This window comes from Lingula anatina, chromosome 1 (genome assembly GCF_051362555.1).
Source record: "Lingula anatina isolate TDL-2025a chromosome 1, LinAna3.0, whole genome shotgun sequence".
Lineage (NCBI taxonomy): Eukaryota > Metazoa > Brachiopoda > Lingulata > Lingulida > Lingulidae > Lingula > Lingula anatina.
Genome location: NC_141767.1, coordinates 56,909,295 through 56,932,269, shown reverse-complemented (window position 1 = coordinate 56,932,269; position 22,975 = coordinate 56,909,295). Strand labels below are relative to the sequence as shown.

Below are 22,975 nucleotides of genomic sequence, written 5' to 3'. Positions count from 1 at the left end.
ATACTGGATGGTTGTTCAGGACAGCAACCAAAATTTTTACAGGATTTTATTCCAATTCTGGTGATTATGTTTCTTATCAAAAGTGAAACATATTGGATTGAATTTTTTAGAAATTGAAAATTATCAAGATGTTAAGTTAACACTCCTTTTGACAGCACTTAATAATTGGACTTTGCACTGTTTGTGGCGGGAAAAGGATTGTGTGAGAATTGCAGAGGGAAAATATTAATTCATTCAGATAATTAAATTATTTGTTGCATGTCATGATATCTCAGTATTGAACCCCACACATGTTAATTTTGAATTAAAAAGAATGACCCAGGTCATATGAACAAGAGACAATGGAAGTATATTTTAAAATGTGTGTGTGAAAAATACACAAAGCTCACAATTGTTGTTATTTGTCTAGTTGCAATATAAGAGTAGAGATTGCAAACTTTTTTACTACATAGTCATCTCTTTTTTTTTTTAATGACAGTTGTGTGAAAATATTAAAGGGATAACAACTATTCATTTTGGCCAAGAATGGATTTTCCTGGTTTAAAGGACAGTTTTCTTATTCTTACCAGTGGTTAATGAATCCATTCCCACATTCAAAGTTAGTCCCTGTTTTTTTTTTTTTTTCTAAAAAGTTTTTTTTGTAATATTCTCTTAAGAGATTATTACAGAGTGTAGCCATCTATAGAGGTCATGTGATGTGATAGCAAGCACAAATTCCAGAATAATTATGTTAACCAATGTTTTGGTGGTAAAATAGTATTCATTATAACCTATGAATTGTTTACAATAAATTTATTATGAAATATGGATATCTTCTGAACAGTTGTTATCCCTTTAAGCAATAAATGAGAAATTTAACATTCCATACCATACAATAGTAAAGCAAAACTTACAGCAGTGGATGAATGCAGGTTTTACCAATTCATATTTCGTATTGTGATCTTCCTTTATATTCAGCAGATATATGTCAGAAAAGTGTTTAGAAGAAGAACGATTTCTTGAGTCTGGTCAAAATACACAGGTAGATATAACTTGTTAACAAATCTTTTTTCCATTAAACAGAAGACTAAAGTACACATGGTTGGGTATGGTATAATCATGTGATATTACCATATACCATATTTAGCACTGTTTTGAAAATATTTTTGGTGGAAGACAAGAAAGTTACTTCATTGTAAATATTAGGAAATGCCACTTCAACAAGATGTAACTGTATATCTTTTCTTTCAAAATTGAAGCATTTGCCCAGAAAGAATGATTACTCTATCAAATGATGTATGGATATATGATCATTTGATTTAAAGAAGTTGTGCATTGCAGAGAAATCAGATTGTCTGCATACCTGTAAAATGTTGAAATCCCTTGATGCCAATTTTATATTATAACCGTAAACACAACACTTAGTGTGTGGCCTGTGCAGAGTTAGAATATAAGGATTTGACTGTTTATTTAATTAAAAGTGAACACCAGTCACAAAAACATCTTTTACTTTGATCATGTTTTAGGCATTGCTGATCCACCCCCACGCAGAGTCGGTGAAGCATACCTCAGTAGTCAGATATTGTTTCAGACCCTTAAATAATCTTAAATCTTGAAGTTTTGTGATGTGATAATCTTTGCTTTAAAACACAATTGGATGTTATTGTAGATGAAGCGCTTTGCCCTCTTGGCGCCATTGTGTAAATGAAACAAAGTGCATTTCCATTGCTAAAATGCATGTTAGATCTGGTTGGCTGCTTATGGAGCCCTCACGCAGTTGCACTTGCTACATTTTCTATTTCTGCAACTTTTAATTTCCTTCCCCATTGTTCAATACTAAGTTCTGTGCAGAAATGCAATCGAAGTTGGGGCAGACGGAACTGTGACAGAATCAACCTCTTCTCTTTCCACGCAGTGCAGTATCTCAGGCGAACACCAGTGCATGCAAACATTATCAATAATAAGGCAAGACAACATGACAATTTCATCAAAAATCAATCGTGCATATCTACTCGCTTTCTTCCACTACTGATGAAAACTCACTGATGTATCCTAAATGACAATAGGAATTGTTCTGCCAATGTTTAACTTTAATATGTCGAATTATTTTGTAGATATAAATAGAGCTGGCATTGAAAAAGTAACATATAAATGTGTTTAATCTTCTCACCCTTTGCGCAAATGAAAGGAAGCTGCCAATAAATTGTATTTGCAATGATTTTTTTATCTGACTTTCTGAAATTGGACTGTTAAAAGTTCTAATTGATATTTAATTTCAAGAGGAAAGTCCAAAGGAAAGCTAAAGGAAAAAATATTATGAGTTTTCTGAGGATAATGTGGAAATCCAGTCTACTTGTAATGTAAATACAAGAATAGGGTTTACATTTTCTGTACTTTCCATTGTATGTAATGTCAGGAACAAAGAGGAAGAAGTGATTTCTTGTAGCACAGGAAGAAGGCATTGATTGTATTTCTGTGGTCAGGAGCAAATGCACAAACACTCTGTGTGAAGATATCAGCTAATGAAATTATGGAAGCACTCTGCAGCACCGACAAATTACTTCCATCTTACAATGGCCTGAGAAAATAGACTTTGTCTAATGAGCGGCACTTCTGTAAAAGCATTTTGATAAGTATGCATTCTAATACATGACGATGGATCAATGTACAATAGCACGATGAGTTTAACTTGGATCAATGTTAGGGGACAGCGCCTGTTAATCAATCGTCTGGAAGCTCTCCAGAGATTCTGCTCTCAATATCGGCAAAAGGAATTATTTTATTTTCAATTGTTTTAATAAAAAGTATTAGTGAGACGGAATTGCTGAATTCTTAGTGATTAGAAGAGGAAGGTGTCACTGACTTGAGACTACATTGAAAACCTTTCCTCCCCCTGGGACAAATCAGAAGACTTTTAATCAGAGTGTGTGAACTGAAGACAGGGAGTCAAGCTAAAGGTTCTCGGCAATTGAGTGCATGCACTGGCAATTATGGCCAACCGACAGTGTAGCAATTTAATGTTGTGGAGTCAGGAATGCACGAGTCAAACAGGTAATTAACACTGTGCTCTGAAGGGAGCCCAGAGGTAATCAAAACAATAGGACTGAGACTCTGCTTCGTTCTTTGGGGGAACATTAGCAAGTATAGCCAGGACTTATTGTGAGGGGTGTGTACTTAGCATCATTCCACTCAGAAATAATCGAATATCAGAATACTCTGAAGGTGAGAGTTAGTCTTATGAGATGCATTATAAGCCTAATGTTTTATGCAAAAACAATAGAACAATAACACAAGTGTTAGACTGGGATTTGAAGACTAACTAAAAATATCGGAGTTTGAATCTACCCAAGTCCGTCAGTGTGGCACAGCTAGGGTTAAAAGCATGATGTACTGAGGATATGACAAGACTTCAAAGTAGACACAGAGAATAGGAACGTTCGTTGAGAAAGGCACAATGAGTTTTTTTTTTGGAAATATTACATTTTTCTTTTAAAGTTCTGTTTCTCAATTTGTAAACTGATTCTACCGTATTTAGGGAATATGTCTGGATATTTTTGCATAATAGTCATTTCCTCTATATTTTTTAAGTAACAGTTACCAATGACAGTGTGTAAATTGTAAATTAGAAGCACTAATATACAGAAAACAGTATTACAATGATGCTTCCTGTGGACACTTCTGAGGGTGAACCAGGCTGTATTTTAGTGGTTCAAGTTGCCCAACCCTACCATAGGCTCACACCTCCTGACATCAAATGTCAATGGATACTTACTGTCATTCTCTCCTCTCTCTCCAGGTTTGCCTGATTTTCATTTTAATAACAAGCTGGCTGCCAGTGCTGAAGACCCTCACTCCAAGGAACAGCAATGTGGAAGGTAGGATATTCGCTTCTGATTTTTAAATGGTTTATTTCCATGCATTTGTTTTTTTTTTCTTATGTAACAATGAATTTGAAGGCAAAATAGTATAAAAAGGATAATTGTACGTGTTTCTGGTGATTATTTTAAAGTTGTTACCCTTCACTGATATGTTTCTTTTGATGAAATTAGTTGAAAAATTTCACACTAAACTGTAAACATCACTTGATTTTGGGCTAGTTGAATCTATAGCAGTTGTCATTATGCTTAATTTCATAATTCAATTCCAGTATATAAAAACAAAATTTTAATTTTCAAATTTTGAAGGGTAAATAATTTTAGGATAACAAGTCTCTGCATTAAGTGAGGTAAGTGTGTGAGGTGTCCTACCCCTATTTATGTCTCTGCCATCTTGAAAAAACAATTGGCTGATGGCACATAAAAGCCTTTATCCTACTTAACAACCAATAACAGATATCACAATGAAGTTGACTGGTACCTGTATTCTTAGTCTTAATATGAATACAAAGCACAATTATGTATTGTTGACATATATCAATACAATATGCCGTAAAAAAGTATCATAATATGCAACAATAATTTTTTCTGACAATGTAGGTTTCCTGTTGCAAGAATGCACAATATATAAACATGTCTATTTTAATGAAGTAATTGTGTGGGATTTGAACCCTACTACCTCTTCACCAATACCTTGATCAAGGAGAGAAAAGGTGTATCAAACTCGATTTTTCATCCTCTGTATCTGTGGATGCAAGTTTGCTTATTCATCCTAACATAGCTTGCCACTATTTTCAATTTAACTTTACGTACATGAATTTCCTTACATAGTTTTGCACCTATGTATTATACTTTATTTTTCCTTTTTTTGTCTGATTTCTAAAAAAATAATTTAAAATAATCAGGTTTCAATCTAGTTTATGATGAATATCCATTAAATCTTACATGAAGTTGTGAATTGAGTGCTTTTTGTTAATGTTTTTATTTTATTAGTTTTACAGTGTTTCTCATTTGAAAATGCCCCCAATCACTTTTCACTTTTTCTATGTCTAAATATGCTGCACACTTAAAAACAATAAAACACGGCAGATAAAATTACCTGATGAGGATATTACCTACTGAATTGTACAGGAAGACATGGAGGTCTAAAAAACTGGCCAGTCATATAGAACTAAAATATATAATTAGAAACTTTATAAAACAATGAATCCAAGTCCAGGGGTGAGTTGAGGAGTGATTTGTCAGTAGGAGAAAATTACGCATTTTTTGATGAAAAGTTAATTTGGTGAGGAAATTATGGATAGTATACTGTTAATTAGACATTTTGTGGTATTTGCCATCTTGTTGTTTAATCTTCTCTAACACAATCAAATCAATTCAGATATAATTTTAAACAATGATTCCTTTAGCCCAAGATATTGGCTATATGAGGGGCGGTTAGAGTCCAACATTGAATCAAAATAATGATTTTTGTTGTTATAGGTTACTGCAAGTATTCGTTTTGTAAGTATGTGACTTGTCTTAATACCGGTGTGTCTAATTTCTTGTATACTTTCTAATCACAAGACCCATTTTCGAAAAGTGATTTTGTCATTACATATATTTCTTGTTTATTACTGTTCAGTGCATTGCTTTCTTTTTCATCTACTTGACTTTCTACTTCCTATAGGATATTACAAATGTTTTGTTTTATTGAGTTATTGTATGCAGCTTATGGAGAGTCTCAGCATGGTTTAAGATGTGCATGTCTGAGTCATAGACTCCATGTATGTTTGGCCTACATTTTGCTTTTGCATTGAAGAATGTATAACATTCCTTGTTTCTTAAAGTTCTTTGAAATAAAGGAGAATTAATGTAATACTTTATTTAATCATGTATTGATCAGTAAAACTAGAAACTAAACTAATTTGAGATATTCTGAGATAATTTGTTAACTTGATCCATTAGACCCTCCCCCTATATAAATAAAACATTCCCAGGCAATGTGCAAAATATGTTATAAATTGTAGAAAGGTTAATTGCAGAAAATGCTAATTTAAAAAGCCTTTTGTTTAGATAAACAGGAGCCAATATAAGGATCTTAATTATATTGCTGACAGTGCAGTACTGAGGAAGAGGTTATTTATCATATTCATTGCTAGTTCAGTTGTCACTTTAAATTGTTAATTACCAGTTATCAGATCTTACTGCATGTCCATGTATAGTTGTATAGAATAGGACCATAATCGAAATAATGTGATTTAAATACTTACGAAAATAGTCTGAAATATAGATATACATTTTTGAGAAATAAGTGAATTTAAATGAAAAAATTCCAGAAGACAGAAAGAAAAATAAGTCTTGGTTTAAAATATCAGGACAATTACCCACGATTACACCATCAAATCAAGCAGAAATGACAAGAGCAGATAGCCTGTGATCAGCAGAATTGCCTCCATCAAATAATGCTCACAAAAGATTAAGTTGCTGAATCAATTGCCTGTCATTTACCTGTGTAATTTACCTGTTGGTGTCAAGTCACCTTGAAAAAGCAACTTCCATTAAATCCATCCAGTAACATGAAGGAGCAGATGTGTGTGGGTTGTTGTGTCAAACATGGCATATTGGTTCATGTCCATACTTATGTTTTTCTCTAATGGAGAAATTTTCTGGACACTTGATGTCTAGTGGATTTAGTTTAAACTAAAGCATATTTACTCAATATTTGTACATGAATTTTCTTTACACTAACGGCTTTGTAATTGTACATATAGAAGTTTTCAGAAATAAAGATATTTTCATGCACACTAGAAATAACTATTTCAATAGAAAATGAACTGTGCTTTAACCTCACCTACTACCCCAGGCCTTTTTATGATTGTCACTGTATGTCAGTAGAGGACAAAGAAGGATTGACCTATTGTTTTTGTATTGCTCTTGAGTGCTTGCAGCTCTACATCAATCATGGCTGCATTGTAACACACAGCTGATGTCAATGGATTGTTTTTTTGTGTATGAATCTGCTGCATTGTCTCCTTTGTACAGTTTTAAAATATATCATAGTCCTAGACCGTGAACAGGATTATGTGGTATTGTTGCCGCACAAGTGAAATTAATTTATTTTCTTATTGATTAGGCCAGCCAGTGAAAAGAGGAAAATGACATTTTGGATGTGAAAATGGCATTGTAATCTAAGCATTGTTCTTTTCCAATAAATTGGGAAGATGCTGGCTTGATAGAATAAAGTTTCATCTTGTATCTAAATCTCAAGGGTATCTTTTTCTGGTTACCATAGCAATTCTGAATAGCCACACACAATTGTTCTTGCTGAAAGTATAGATTGTTGCAGGGATGGATGAAGAGGACTGGGAAAGAAGAAAAGCTCTGTCATGGATTTTTTTATGAGGATCGACAATTCCGTTTTACTAGATTGCATTTATCACTTGCAACGTATTAGACAACTTCAGAGAGACAGTGAGTTGACAAAGTTTTAAATACAGATACAATTTCCATGAAAGTCAGATCGGCTTTCTTTGGTTGATTAGTATTGAAAAAGTTGCCCTTTTGCGCAGTAGATTGTTTTCTTTGCTTGAAATTGATAGGACTATGGATTCCTTAGTGCACCAAGATTAATTTCATTGTCCACTCATGAATATATGCATTTTTATTGAACTTGATGGTCAGCCTGCCTCTAATTTAATTTAATAGCAGATATGTTCCCTTTTTTCCTTAAGACAAGAAATAGTGCATGTTTTCTGTGATGAAATCTTCAGCGAGTCTAGCTTGTACTTGATTGTCCATCCAACTGACATTTCTGTACATCCAAGTAAACCAGATGGTGTAAGTATGTAGTGGCCTAAGGTAATGGCTTCAGTGGATGCTGCCCATGTTAGTGTTTGCAACATTTTTCTACAGGCTATAGATTTCATTACATCTTATACATTGCCTTTAATGAGACCCATAGTTAAGGTCCACTGTGCTAGAGCTTTGTTACTTGTTTAATCCATCCCTTTTTTATGGTTGACTTTTTAATGTTCTTTAGGCAAGTCATGATCATTAAGGCTAGATTTATTATTATTATTATGTTTTTTTTGTTATTTTATTTAAACTAAGGACTTCATCAAAATTTCAATTTGGTTGTGACTTTTTTTTAAATTGGAAGCATTGAAAAAAATTGATCCAATTAACTATGGTTAATGTGGTATTTTAGACTAGTATTAAAAATGCCTGTAGAAGTGAGACATTATATAGTAGTTGTCAGGAAAGTGTTTATTCAATTTTACCCTGCATTCTTATCCCGTGAGCAAGATAGGCTGTTAATGTGTTTGGCAGACAAGAGAGACAAGACCCTGTTGTTTTCCATGATGTTCTGCTATCAGTGTTTAACCAGCACCAGACTCCTACCTTTGCAGGTAGCCCAGATCTGTGAAGATGTTCTAATTGGAGGCTAGAATAGGCATATTGTTTCAATCACAGACCATTCAGCTGCATTGCACAATGTACTCATCACCCCTTCCTAAATCAATCAGCATTGATGGGGATTAAACCAAGCCCACCTGATGCAATTAAACTCCAAGATTTTGGCTTGCAGTGCCAGCACTTGTGCTCCTATATCTATTCTAAAGCTATCATTTGTGAAAGATGATCCCCTTTTCCTCAGTGCAAAGTTACCTTGAATCAGTGCTTTGTTTGTGCTGAAATTGCTCAAGTCATTGGCAGTGTTGTTAATTGTTGAAATTAGATCCTGGGTTTTGAGTCAGCTCTTGCCTTACTTGGTAATGAATTCTTTGTAATGGGATGCTTCATCCAGGTAGATAGTGGTCTTGTAGGCTACTGGCTGTTATTATTGTTTTGATGTTTCAACGCCCAGAATAGATTCACTGTTGTAATGAAAATTTAGCTGTTTCCTACCTGATGGTGGCATGAATTATTTCCAAGGCACTGTGCAGACAGCTGCTTTCTTTGCAAAATTTCTAGAACTCATCAAAAATTTAATCTTTTTTAGTGTGTAAATAAACTTTATTTCAATCATTTTTTTCTTTTTGAAATTGTGATACGTTTGTCAGGTTTTTACTTTATTATATTGTCACTGGAGTTATCTCAAACAATTTTGAAACTTTGTCACTGACAAAAATGAGAGGTAATCATAGTGCAGTGTTTTTTTTAATTGTTGCATGAGGGTTGTGGAAGGTAGATTATTTATAAATTATGAGGATTAAACTACTTTTAAAATAAGCCAATTTCTTCAACATGATGAGGAGAATTAGTGTTTATCTCTATTCTTTTACGACAGGCTGGCCTTTTTTCATGCTGTTGAAATTGGACCATTGTACTTAAGCTGTTTGATAACAATGGGGGAGGAAGCCTTAGTCAGAGGCTACATCACTGATGATGCGGCACAATTGATTGATTTAATTGAAGATGCCACAGATCAGATTTCCAGGTGTGTTCAAAGGAACCAGTGATTTCCTAGATTCCAGGCACCCTACACACTTAATTCCATCTGTGATTTGAGAGAGGGAGAAATATATAGTTTGGTTTTGACGTCAGTGGATAGTCATGGTTGTGAGACAAAACATCAGAGAACTTGATGTCAGATTTTGTAGAAATGAGATAAATTTTATTTTGGAATACAGGTCAAAAATATTTAAGGTGTATGACCTTAGATGATTATGTGATTTATAAAAAGATTTTTGATATCGTTATTTTTAGATGTCAAAAATAGATAATTAAGCAATAAGTTCAGCATAAGGCTTAGATAATGCTATAACAAAAGGGAGCTGTTTGTTGGTAATTTAGTGTTCCTCTGACGATAATACTCCACAGAGTGTGCTTTGAGATAGATGGGCATAAATAATGACTGTTACTGTTCTCTTCATAATATATGGCTCTGTATGCTGTCAAATAACTCTTTCAGTTTATAATCTATGGATTGACATATATCTGTCCTTATTAGTATTTTTTCTTACCAAGTAGTATGAGTTGTAAACTAGACAGGTATCAGAATTCACTTTATCATTTCATCTGTCATGTCCCCATATTGGTGAACACTGATTGGTTGCTGACAGTTGGGCATACGGAGAGCCCATTGGTCTAGTAGACCACTGCCATCAAATGGGGCAGGACTGTAAGAAACAATAACTCTTTTGCCCATATTTAACCAGGTGACTCCATGGATTGTAACAGACATTAAAAAGCATCTGAAAATTCCTGTCAGCAATCCAACTAAGTCTATTTGAAACATGTGTTGTAATTTATAAAATGTGTTATTTTAGGTCCCCCTGGCAGAGGGATTATTTCAGAAGGGTCAACTCTGAAGATAATTAACAATTGATGCTTGTTTTAATGTACTCATTATTTACTGTGAGGTACAGGATGTTATAGCAAAGAGCGTTTCCTGCACTCCCCATACCACTCTCTACTCTCAGGTGATATACGAGACGTATGTTGACGTCTTAGACTCTTTGCCTATTCATCTTTTACTTGCTTGCCTTTGTTTAAATGGCATGACTGGCAGCCAATTGCAGCTCTGGTATTATCTCTACCGGCTCTGTCTTAAAGGTAGACTGGACTCAGTTCCTAGAACCAACTTCAACTGGACAAATGCAGATAATAAGGTAGTGTTGTTAACTAATGTTTTCTAATGTTCATTATTAGCTACTGTTGTTCATCCTAACTACATCTCTGTTTGACATACAATTACATAACTTATTAAGGTATGGGATAGGAATTGAAAGATTTCACATTTGTTAGTGTGGTAATGCTAACCCTTTTATTAGTAGTATAAGTAGTATAAAAAAAAAGACATGGGTTATGATGGGACTTAACAAAAGTTAGTAAAGGAACAATTTCAAGGATTCTAGGTAATTTAGATAGTCGCCATTTTGATGAACCATAGCACCTGGGCACAGATAACACTGTATTATAATTCAGTCTGTGTAAGCCTGTCTGTGAAATGTTTTTGGATTTGATAGTAGTTAGTTATTGGTTAAGCTAAATTGTGGTATTTTACTGGTATGTGTTATCGGTTTTATTAATTATAAGTTAATAGTATTGATATATAAACTACTTTTTCGCAGTGGCACCTTTTTATTTTTATCTTGGATTATTTTAAATTTTGTCCATTTATTTCCAATTGTTATATCATTTAAAATCTGATGAAGTTAATATTATTCTACCAGACATTTTCCTTTTGTTTTGACATGGTATGTTTCTCATTTCCTTAGTATATGATGACTTTGTTAGCTGTTTCCTTTTCCCCTTCTAGTATGACACATTTTACAAGACAGAATAAGAAATCATGTAATACTTATGGTTCCTTCAGTACCTGTAACTTTCTTTATAATCTCAAAAAGTAAAAACAGTCAGAACTTCCATGCTGAAAAATATTCATGAAGATTTAGAATCCTGTTGACTGTTTTATCAAGATCTCATCTAGACTTGGTCGTAGTCTATCTTCATGTCTTCATGATTTTTTTTTTTGTATAATTTTTTATAGATCCCATGAAACTATTTTTAAATCAGGACTTTTTGGTTATTCACTTTGCATGTATTTGATACTAATACTTTCATTCTTTTTGGCAATGCAAAATATCCTTCAATGAGTAAATGAAATGTGTATCTGTTGGAAATTAATCATCCAGCTAAAACTTGCTATAGATATAGTGTAATTTATTTCCTATTTTTTGTGTGGTTACTGCTTTTTTTCATTATATTGTTAAGATCGTAACTTATGACAAAATCAATGCCCACAGTGGTAATGCAGCAAGGATCCCAAAAGTGTCCTTTGGTATGCACAGAAGATTTGCTAAACCTTTTCCTTTGCAAAAGTCCAGGGTCTATTGAACTCTACTAAACTAATGTCACGTCATCATCATCAAAGAAGATTGGAAAGTGGTATTTAGGCAAAATACTTGAATTCTTTATTGATTCTTGATTATTATTTTTGCATAATTTCCTACCATTTCACACGAGATTTGAAGCCTGTAAATGAAACTTGCATGACTAGTGCTGCCAGGAAATCTATAGATATTCACAATGAAATGATTTCTAACATTCTTATGGAATAAAAATGAAAGTGTAATCACGACAATTGTGATTTTCAATGACTACTCTGCTGGGTTTCATTGACCAGTGGAACTGTATTGATTGTAGTTAGACGATAGATGCCACATTAGTTTAGGTCATACACGCACATAATAAAAAAGTGACAATCCTGACTGAAGTCAATTCTAAGACAAGAGTATTATCATTGGAATAGTTTTTTTGAAAAAGAAGTTATAATTTTCAAAAAAAAAAGAAATGTTACTTGTTTATCTAACCATGCTTTACAAAAGAAAAAATGGTATAATAAAAACAATAATGATAATGAAGGTGATGCAAAGGTTTGATGTAGGATGAAAAAACACTTTTGTTTTATTCTGTAATATACTTTTTTTCTTGTGATTAAAGATTTTGGAAACATGCTGATTGGAAAATATATTGACAAAGGTGATGCTGTAAGATTTGTTGGGGTGAATAGGTAACTTGTGTCTGACACCAATCTTTCTTTATCCTATCTGGGCCTGCAGAATGTTTCACAAGACATGTTATGTGGCTGCAAAGACAGTTAATTTGTGAATTCTAAATGCCAGGGAAAAAACAACAGGATTTTCACCATCAATGCAGGAAGCCAAGTGTATAAATCAGAGCTGAAGAAATAAACAGAGCTGTGGCAGATAAAATTTGAGATTAGAGCAGAAAAAAGGTGTGATATAATCTCCATCATTGCCTGGTGATGTCCCCATGGTAAAGACTTCATAGACCCGTGTCTGGTCTCTGCTGCCCCCTATATCCACCTTGGCACTCCATAACTTGGGGGAGGGAGTGGGGTGACTGTGATAGAAAAGTGATGTCCTAGCTACACTTTAACTTATAAGATGAAAAACTGTTCACTGTCTTTTACCAGAAGAGTTTTAGTCACTGCTTTTGATACAGACTTATAAATTCTTGTTTTTGGTGAATTTAAAAATGCACATGTACTTATTATATGCACTCACATGTTAAGAAAGCTTGTGAATTAAGCGTGGTTTGACTGATGGGGAATTAATTGTTACCCATTTTGAAAATCATGCTTTATTCATCAACTGAATTAAAAAAAAAAGTAAAATGCAATTTGTACTAATGTTCTGAATAAGTATGTACAGAAAATATACTCAATATATTTCATAAAAAAAGTGATAACACAAAAAACAATATCTGTAAATTTTAACGTTTATTACTTGTGACACTCAGAAATATAATATTAGACAAACTTTGTTATTAATCAAAGATCGTGTGGTACAAATTTCATTGAAATTAAAATTGATTGAATAAAAAAATTGAATTAACAAAGAGCTATTATATTTCTGTCATATTTATTTGTTTCACTTCTATTGGTTATGGCACCATTGACTACTTAGGCTATCAATAAAATGCCCTTCCTGCTGTATCCTCTTTCAACAATACATTGCTAACAATATTGTAGTGTTCCTGGTGGCTTCTACGCCCCAAGAACCAGTAGGTGGCAGATAAACTGCACAGAAATATCACTGAGCTTGACACAAGTCTTGCTGATAATGATAATGGACATGTATCTTTTTTATTATCTGTCTTTCAGTGTCATATTCTTTGGCTTCTGTTTTTGACACTGTTATACATTTTGCCCAACAGTAATTTGTCACTTATCAAAAGCAGAGAGATTTTATGACTTTCTTTACATTAGACTTTAAATTAAATAGAAATAAAAAATCAAGTTATCAAATAAAATCTTTTCCAGGAAATAAAAACTTTTTTTTTACAAAGTAGCAGATATTTATGACCATTATTCTTATAATGCCTTAGACTCTTGCTCAAATTTAAAAAGGCTATTCTTTTCTTGCTAAATGCACAAAAACTATTTGATGTCAAAGTTACAATTTTGATTGCAATAAAATTCCAATATAACCAAAATTGTAAGAACACCTTATTTTATGTGTTACCTTCAGTTGGGTCTGTCATCACACAAGCTTAGGTACAAGACCATTGAGTATGATTATGAAGATGAGAAAGGATATTCAATACCAAATTCTTCTGAGAACTCTGGTGTGCCAAATTGAAGATGGTGACACCCAAGCTCTCTTTGTTAGTTTTTCTAAAATTTCTTTTTCATTTAGCATTTATATTCCCTGTGTTCCCCATATATTGTTTTGTATATGTTCTGTTCCCATGTTCTCCATTAAGCCTAAGACAGAAGCACTAGATAACATCAGTAACACTATATGGTACCAAATTAAGAAAAACAGACTTTAAGACAAAGCCTGCTTAATCTGCCCATGGGTTCCGAGGTGCCCTGCTTTAAGTGAATGCTGTGCAATAAAGGATTATTGTTTGGCAACTGTGGTTTTATGACGTCTGTTAAGTTAACTAAGGACTTAAGATTTGCAGCAAAAATTCTACTGTTACTTCTAAATGAAGTGTAAAAGTCTTCCAAAAAAGTTTTAATTTACTTGTTATCCAAAGAAAAAATTAAATGGGAAAACAGCTATATATGTGGACTATAATTGAATTAGAAGTCATCAAAAGAAAAAAAATGATAGAAATGAGAGAAAAGAAGAAAAAACATCCCTTATTTAAATTAAATATGGTTACCGTCTTTATATCCATTTTTCATTGAATAAAAAAAGTGGCCGCTGCCTGTAGTATTGTTCCTCCCAGTCTTTAATTGCTTCGTGGAGGTACTAGTTGTCAGGGACACATTTGGTCAAGTGTTGACTTTGGTGACATTTTTGACATTTGGGTCTTTGTTCAATTTATATTGTTTTTGATATCAACAGACTTTTATTGAATCATATCAGGAACTGTTTCCTTCAATTTTGGAGGGAGTGTTTCAGAACTTTTTTTCAACAAGGCAGTGTACTTTAAGTTTAGACGTGTATTTATTTTCTTTTATTTTAAGCTGCTTCATGAAAGGTTTTTTGGAACAGTGATTTTCTTGATTTTAAAAAGTCAGATTTAAGAAATGTGTATTTCAAAGTCTTCCTTTGTTATAATCTGTTCTTGGGAACACCATTATATACATTGTACTAGTAGAAGTACTCTGGCAAAACGTGAGATTTTTTTATTTAACTGCACTTAGATAAAAGTAACATTCAGTAATGAATGACAGGATTTGTTAAACAATTTCTTTTGTTTATAGGATTTTTATTGTCCAATGTTTACATCAGAATGTGTAATTATCTACTTGGGTGGCAAGTCAGTTTTTATCAGAAGAGAACTTTTGCTGAGAACTTTTATGCCAGCCATTTGTCCGCAAGTGCCTGGTACTACAGTCCTAATACAAAGTGGTGTTTTGCCCCTGGGACTTCTTACCTGTTTGTGTGGTAGGGGTGGGGGTAGGGGCATTGGCCCATACAGTAGGTTCCACATTCTACTACTACAAAGGTGGCCAGCATCTCATATGCTAAGTTTTAAATTCCTCTAGTGGCACTAAAGGAGTTCAGAAAATTCACTTTGTCAGTTTTTTTGTGGTGTTTTTGTCTCTTCTCGTTCACTTGATTACCCTGTGTAGAGGAAAACTGATGTAAGTTATATGTTGATCATAAAAAACATTGTAATCTGTATAATATATGACACTGGCATGTTGACTGTTTGATTAAACAAAAGGAATTTGACTTTCAACACACTTGTAAACCTATGGAAAAAGGAACCTTTTTTTACAATAGGAAACAACAAAAGTGAATTAAAATTCCAACCTTTAGGGAAACTTAATCAAGCACCTAACAGAAGTAATGTAAAACAAAAGCGAACCTTGATTATTCAAGGCCTCTGTTATTCTTTAGAAATTGACTAAAATAAACCTTGCCAACGTGTTGTTTTGGTGATTAAAACATTTTCATTTTGGAGGTTGTGACCCAGGGTTTATACAAACAATAGCCGCAGTATTCTGGCTGCTGACGGAATCAATCTAAATGCAAATTTCTTTTGTTTTATCCAAATTAAGACTGACTGGAGACTGCCCAGGGTCTTAATGGCACCTATGGGTAATTTCATGGAGAAACACATTCTTATACTGTTGATATCTAATTATTTCATTAAGCTCTCTGATTTGCCTGGATATCTAATACCTCTCACAATTTAAACCAGTAAAGGAAGTCAGGGTTTCAATAACAATTGCAAGGGGAGTTTTGCTGGGGAAAATAAACAATAGCTTCCTTATTTGTCCATGATGGGTTGGCCCAGTTGGCTGATTACATAACAACAACTGCTACAATGTTTAATTGCTGCCTGCTGAGAACAGATGGGGCTATCCTCTCTGGACATTGTCCAGTTTTGGTCAGTCTGATGATAGAGGTGTCAGGGGTAAGTGTTAAAGGATGGAAATATAGTGTAATATTCTTTGAGTGTTATCTGGTAGCAAATTTGATGACAAATTGATAATTGTTCTGCAGTTTGTCTTAAAATGTAATCTCTACTACAACTGGATTTTTTTACTGCTTCAAATTGTTCATTTTGCTGAGATATTAGACTTTTTGGACTCTGTTCCCTGAGAATCTTGATCATAGAAAAGGATGTTTGGATCAGTAGGTTTGTAAGAGCAGAACTGAATAATGGAAAACTCATCTTTGTATACATCTTTGAGAAGAAGTTGATGATGTCTTAAGAAAATGTTCTTGTGAATTGTCTGGAAGGCTGGGCAGCTGCACTGGAGAGATAAGCTATAATTGCCAACATTACAGGAACCAGGATTGCCATAGTGATTGATCAGTGATAGCAATACTGTAGACATAATTTCATTTTGGTGGCTTATTTCACGTGAATCTACTCACTCTCAGCGACCCAGCAAGCAACTTGTACTCACCTACGTATTGACTTAGCGTAACTTTGATGGACTGCAGTAAGTGCATTCCTGACCATACTGTTACAGGTTAATCATATTTACAGCACAGGGGCCTATTTTCAGCCAAAGATGTACTTTTTATAAACCATTCTTAGTTTGTCTAATTGTCTACACAGGTTTCTCACTCCTGCTGGTTCTGTCAGTTTCTGCTCTATTGTGGTTTTACTAGAGAGGCACAGAACCTTACTAGACAAATTAGGAGCTGTTCATGACAATCCACACTCAGGTTTACACATTGAGACTCAAAGATTTTGAAATTGAACTTGCAATCTGGTTCAACCATGGTATAATAGTATGCTGGTCCCTGATTGAGGTTGTAATGTGGTAAGTCCTCTCAAGTGGTTTTCTCTGTGACCAAGTCGGCTTCCGGTCACAATCTATCCAATGATTGGCTCATTGAGACAAGGCAGGAAACTATTTCAGTGTAAACAGTAGCTATTATAATCCAGGACTGAGTTGCCAATTCTCAAAAGGGGACATTCCTTCGGGGATCTACTTCTAGAGTTTTCAGATTTTTTTTATTGCTCACAGGATATTCAAAATGCAAACAATTGCGAGTATGACTTTCACTGTGTCTGAAAATCAAAGCCATTGTTTGTGAGTCAAATGTCACCTGTTTCAATTTTTTTCTGCATTACTTTTTGGTGTGTGTTGATGTTTTTTATTAACTGCAGAATATGATTGTGTAAAAATAGTTTGTTTTTATTATTTCTTCCAGATGTTAGTTTGGAAGAATTCCTATAATGTCACACCTAAGACTTTGTATGGCAAATTCTTTAATAATGGCATAATATATACTTTGTATTGTTCTTTTCAGAAACATGTCTTCCAAGCGTAAGAGTGCTCCGCAGAAAGTTTCCAAAGACGAGGTGCTCCTTGAACACCAAATTACCAACTCACATTCAGACAAAGGGGACATAATGATGAATGGTCAAGAAAGTGACTTGGACTCTGATAATGACATGGCTCTTCAAATTGTGACAAAACCAGAAGAACTCTGTGATCTCCCAGACTCTGCTGATAGCCCAAATGGACTTGACAAGCCTCAGAGCAAGAAGCAGCGCATTTTGCAAAGTGTCAAGCAGCAAGACAATGAGACCTCTGATACTGAGGCAGTGGAGTCTCATCAGAAAGTAAGCAACAACTACAGCCAAACCAAGCCCTCTCATGGGCAGCACAGGAAATCTATGGACTTCATCTTGCAGAAATTAGGTGCAAAGTCTGACACTGACTCTGGAATCAATGGCGATTTTCCTGACATTTCTCCCAGAGACATAATCATGACTGTGAAGGCAGTGGTATTGGGTGAGAGATCGTCACTGCTAGACAAGGAGCAATGGCTAAATGAGTTGATTAGACAGCTGCAGAGTTTGAAAGACAATTTAGGCAAGCAGAGGGAAATGCAGGTAAATATATTCCAAGGTTTTCACTAAATATTTTGTACAAATTTATAATGTACTCTCGCTACTTTGATTCTTCTAGATTTGAATTAAAAATATAATAAATTGCTTTTACTAGAAAGAGTTGTACTGGTATGGACTTAAAGTGAAGTGTGATTATTTTGATCCTTGATAAATGCACTCAGTGGAAATGTTGTTGAAATAATTTTCCAAATTGGAAATATTTGTCAAATTGTTTTTGGTAACTGGCACATCTTTACAACAGAAGGATTTACTTTATAATAAAGTATTAATTTAAAAAATTATAGCAAGAGAGACAGTATGTGTAATTTTACCAATTTTTAAGATGTTTAGATTATCACAGGGAAGATGATTAATTTATTATCTAATGAGCCATTTGTCTGGGCGTTTGTCTGACTGAAAAGAAAAGTCCAAATGAATTTATATGGTAGATCACTTTAACTTATCTCACATTTGTTCAAAAGAAGTTTTGTCTTATAACTATAAGCAGGACTGTTTAAGAAAAATGGAAAGTTAACTTTTTAATGTTAACTAATTAAATACCAAAATGAAGTGACTTGATGGAAAATGAGCCAATTATGGAAAAAAAAAAAAAAAAAACGAAAACAAAAGAGGGAAGCTCAATGATCAAAGACATTGTTAACCAGACAAAAAAAGCTTTCTGTTAAAGGGCCCTTAAAACAACACCAGTCAAAAGGAATTTTCATAAAAGCAGTGCATTAGAGTGTGCTTGTCTTTATGCATTCTTAACTTGCTCAAATTAGTAAAAAATGTGTGAAAGCCTTTTAAGTAGGAGCTGAACTAGTAAGCTAGAAAAATTGATGTTGACAGCATTTTTCTTTTGTGAATGAACCATTGAGAATGAACTTGCCCCAGTCTATTCTGCAGGAATAAATCACTATCTAAGTAGTATATTTACCGTAAACATAAGACCAGGGTTAGGGGCCTTGACACAGCCAATCAGAAGTAGTCGCCTGCTTTACCTTTTTTGAGGGGTGCAATAGTGAATGTAAAATGACCTGACAGTTTACCAAAAAAAAAAGAAAAAAAATTAAAATTATGTGTTTGTGCAAATATGTACAGAATATACTGCTTCAGTGGAATAATGGGTGATTAGTCCTTTATCCGTCTTCATTTGAGCAGTGTTCAGATCTCATATCAACTGGAGATACCTGGACAGGTAGATCTAGGTTTAATTACCTCTACCTTATTCTATACAACACACAATTGATGAATCAATAAAGACCAGCTACTGTCAGTTGACAAAAAATTTTAACCGCTCTTGTTGCTTATGTTACTTGAAGGTTTCATGTGATTCATATGCTAGAGATTTTGATGCAATAAAAATGGTTTTTGTGGTGATATAATAGATTATAATCCAATAATCTTCATACTACTTGTGTATCCTGAAACTTTTCCACTTCAAAGATGATTTTTTATAATGTATGGAAAAGTTTCCTTTCCTGTCACTCCAACTTTGGCAGTATTTCCTAGAGGACCCTTATTCAAAGATATCGGACAACTTCATTATGTCATATCCTGGGTGCAGTTCGCTAAGAGTATTGCTGTCAATTTATGACTTAAAAAATTTTAAAACAAATTTTTGTAACATATGTGTGATAATCTAGATAAGTGTTTGAAGACAATAATTTAATGAGACACAAATGCTTATTTGAAAATTATAAGTGTACTAAAGTAATAATTAAAATGCTTAATTACACCTCTTAAAAACAATAGGCTGATACAAGATCCAAGTCACATGTGTCACCAGTTTTGGTTTACCACTCTGTGGTTATGCATGCACAGTGTAAGTGATCCACAGCCTCCTACGCTGGCAATCACTTGGTCACATTAGGTGTAGGAGTCTGCCTGAAGCTCTAGCCAACACAGGCACTACAACTTCAGAGTAAGTTAGAAAATGCACCCATCAAGCACACTGTGGCAGACACCCCTTCCGCCCACAACTGGGGGATAATGGACTATTAATGACAGAGTATGTTGTTTTTGTTTTAAAAAAAGGGAAAATATTATGTAAATGGTGTCAGGGAATAATCGGAATGTTTATAGTTACAGGTCTATTGTCAGGAAGTTTAATTTGAAGAAGAAAGATCAGTTAGCTGTGTTGAAATGGATTTATTTTAGTGGTTATTGCTATTATTAGGAAAGTTATGTGAAAAATGGTTTTATTTGCTAATCGGTAAAAAAAATCAGTAAAATGTTTCTTGCAATTTTATTGTAACTTTTAAGTGTATCAAGGTAATTAAATTTCCAAGAAAAGGTTCACAACTTTATTGATGTGTTTGAACAAATTTTATTGCAATACAAATTATAAGCCTGAAGCTCTTCCTCACTGTGGGGCGACTCATATGAGTTTAGTTAAAGTTCAAATTAGTGGGAGGGGTCTGTGTCTGCTGCAACTGCTGAGGCACACTTCCCCAGTGAAGTCTATTAGGCAGACAAACACGAACAATGTGCTCCATCTGATCTCACAGAAGTAGGGAACAGTTGAAGCAACTTTGGTTGAACTTTGCCATTTACTACATCAAAAGATACAGCCTCAGCTGGAGTATTGTGTAACTATGCACAAATCTTAGAAAGTTGAGCTGCCGCTTAGAAATAATGAGGAAAACTTAAGGAACGATTTTGGATTTCAGGGTTGTAGGTAAAAAAAATTAGAAACAAGGGGGCATGAGTTGTTCAAGAAAGTTGACATTTGCTTTGTCATTTTCACACTTTCATCTTTGTACCACACGCCACCGTCACTGCCACTTCTTTGCAGGAAACAACTGCAACCCATTGTCAGCATCCGAGCATGATCAAAGACCTTCATTTCTTTGAAAAGAGAGAAAAAGTAAAGTATCCCTTTGCTTAGTGGCTAGGAACAATATATGATCAAGTAAACAAGCACATGTCTTGACAATGACCCCCATCCAGAGCAGAAATAATCTAATAAAGTGAAAGCTGCCTTGGCTTTAATTGGGGGAAGTCTGGTTCTGGTTAAGAAAAGAGTACAAAATACATGAAAGGTTGAATTGACAAGTGATCAAAAGCTTTGGTCTTCCCCATTTGGTACCAGTAACTGGAGAGTAGCAATTGTTGCCTCAACACTATCTCCTCTGTGTTTGAACAACAGGGACTCAAATTTCTCACTTCAAGAAACAAAACACATTTCCAGGTTGTAGAAATTGCAATACCTTGAATGGATGCCTTTATAAGGTAAGCCACATGTGGGTGAGGAATACCTGACCTTTTGTTTCTGAAGGGACTGACTTCAACAATGCTTTCATATTAACTATACCAGGGTGGGGCATGATATTATTAAAACTTTAGCCACTGTCTTAGCACAGGTAAATATTTTCCTTCCAACAACATGGACCATAGGTCAATCAGCAAGCTTTTAAAAGGCCAGGCGTATGGATTCAGTATCATTCTGATTTATTTTCCCCATCTAACACCATCTTCACATTATCTTCTTGACTTGAATTTTCACTCTGATATCTGCAAGGTCTTTCCAAGGGCCCCTAGAATTGCAGGCCAGAGATAATGGTGAGGGCTGGGTTGGGGAATGTGTATCGATGAGCAAAACAGGCGCCTTACCTGTGCCAACCAACAAAGAATAACATGCTCATCCCAGTTTCTTGTGGTTAGATAGACAAATACAATCAATCATTTCATTATGTTGGATCAGAACTCCTGGGGATCCTTCTCCCCTTTCTCAGGTCATTGAATATTTGAGAACTATTGTATTGCCTATTTTTAGCAGCTGTAGATGTTTATTGACAACTAATTTGTTGTATGAAAAAGTTAGTCTTTTTAATGAATTTAAATTTTATAGATATTATGTAATGTTCAAAGCCCTTGTCTCATTTTGATGATTGGTCATGAGGAGCCCTGTTGAATGAAACTGAAATCAAGTACTGAAAGAAACCAGCGTAGAGCAAATCCCAATTGACATTTGTACCCATTAAATGCAATAAAATCCCTATCAGGATGGCCTTGTTGATTGACAAAACAATCATTATGACCTTTTATAGTGTTGGTAATAGGATGCCATTAGTCTTGTGCCACACAGAGGTGAGCCTTGTGGAGTGTTGTATCATAAATGAGAAGGCAGCAGGAATTTGACAGTTGTTATGTAAAGCTTATCATGATGTTTCCTGGATTCCCTAATCCAATAGTGCTAGGAGTGCTTGGAAACAATTACCTGGAGCCATGCTTTACAAATCCTGTGACTGAGAACTTAAGCTCTATGTTTTGCTTCTATTTTCTGTAATCTGTAGTGTAATTTTACTTCCTTTGATCATCACATATATGCATGTAGAATTAAGACAAATGATAAATGATTTCAAAGGCAAAAGCTACATTTCCCGCCACCTGTCCCGATAGTGTCAGCTTGTAAAAGAACAAAAAATTTTGCTGATGCGTAGGCTTCAAAATTAGTGATTCAGTTGTGTTACTTACTTCCCAGGAAATGCCATTGTTGTTGTTCACTATATACAAAAAATTATCATCAGTGGGATCAAAGAACAATGGATTTTCTTTAGTGCCTCTCATTACATAATTCTTACTAACCACACCATTGAAGTTCATGGATTGAAAAAAATATTTATGTTGGTAGAACATTTGGGCAAATTTCTCAACTGACAATACAAAAATCTTTGCAACAGGCATTGTGTTTTCCAGGCATATGCTTGTTACTGTATGTTCCTTTTTATCTGAGACATCGAAGAACAAAAGTGTGCAGTTCACAAATAAGCACAGGTGAGAATCTTGAAACTTTCTTTTTGTCTTTTACCAATATTTATCTGAAAATTTTTATTTGTCAT

General features: G+C 34.3%; 1 protein-coding gene across 12 annotated transcripts in view; it reads left to right on the top strand.

Moving 5' to 3' along the window:
• Positions 1-22,975, top strand: part of LOC106172137 (uncharacterized) — a 44,434-nt gene that overhangs the window by 13,172 nt on the left and 8,287 nt on the right. For 5 of the 12 annotated variants that reach the window (XM_013552738.3, XM_087002781.1, XM_013552744.2 and 2 more), the window contains 2 exons: positions 3,776-3,854; positions 17,546-18,134. In XM_013552738.3, coding sequence (XP_013408192.2) covers positions 3,776-3,854; positions 17,546-18,134 — 668 coding nt within the window. Of the gene's footprint in view, positions 1-957; positions 1,022-2,259; positions 3,031-3,775; positions 3,855-10,243; positions 10,451-16,019; positions 16,191-16,564; positions 16,726-17,147; positions 17,326-17,545; positions 18,135-22,975 lie in introns of those variants that run through there. The other 7 variants (XM_013552743.2, XM_024074596.2, XM_087002783.1 and 4 more) reach the window with 7 other exon arrangements.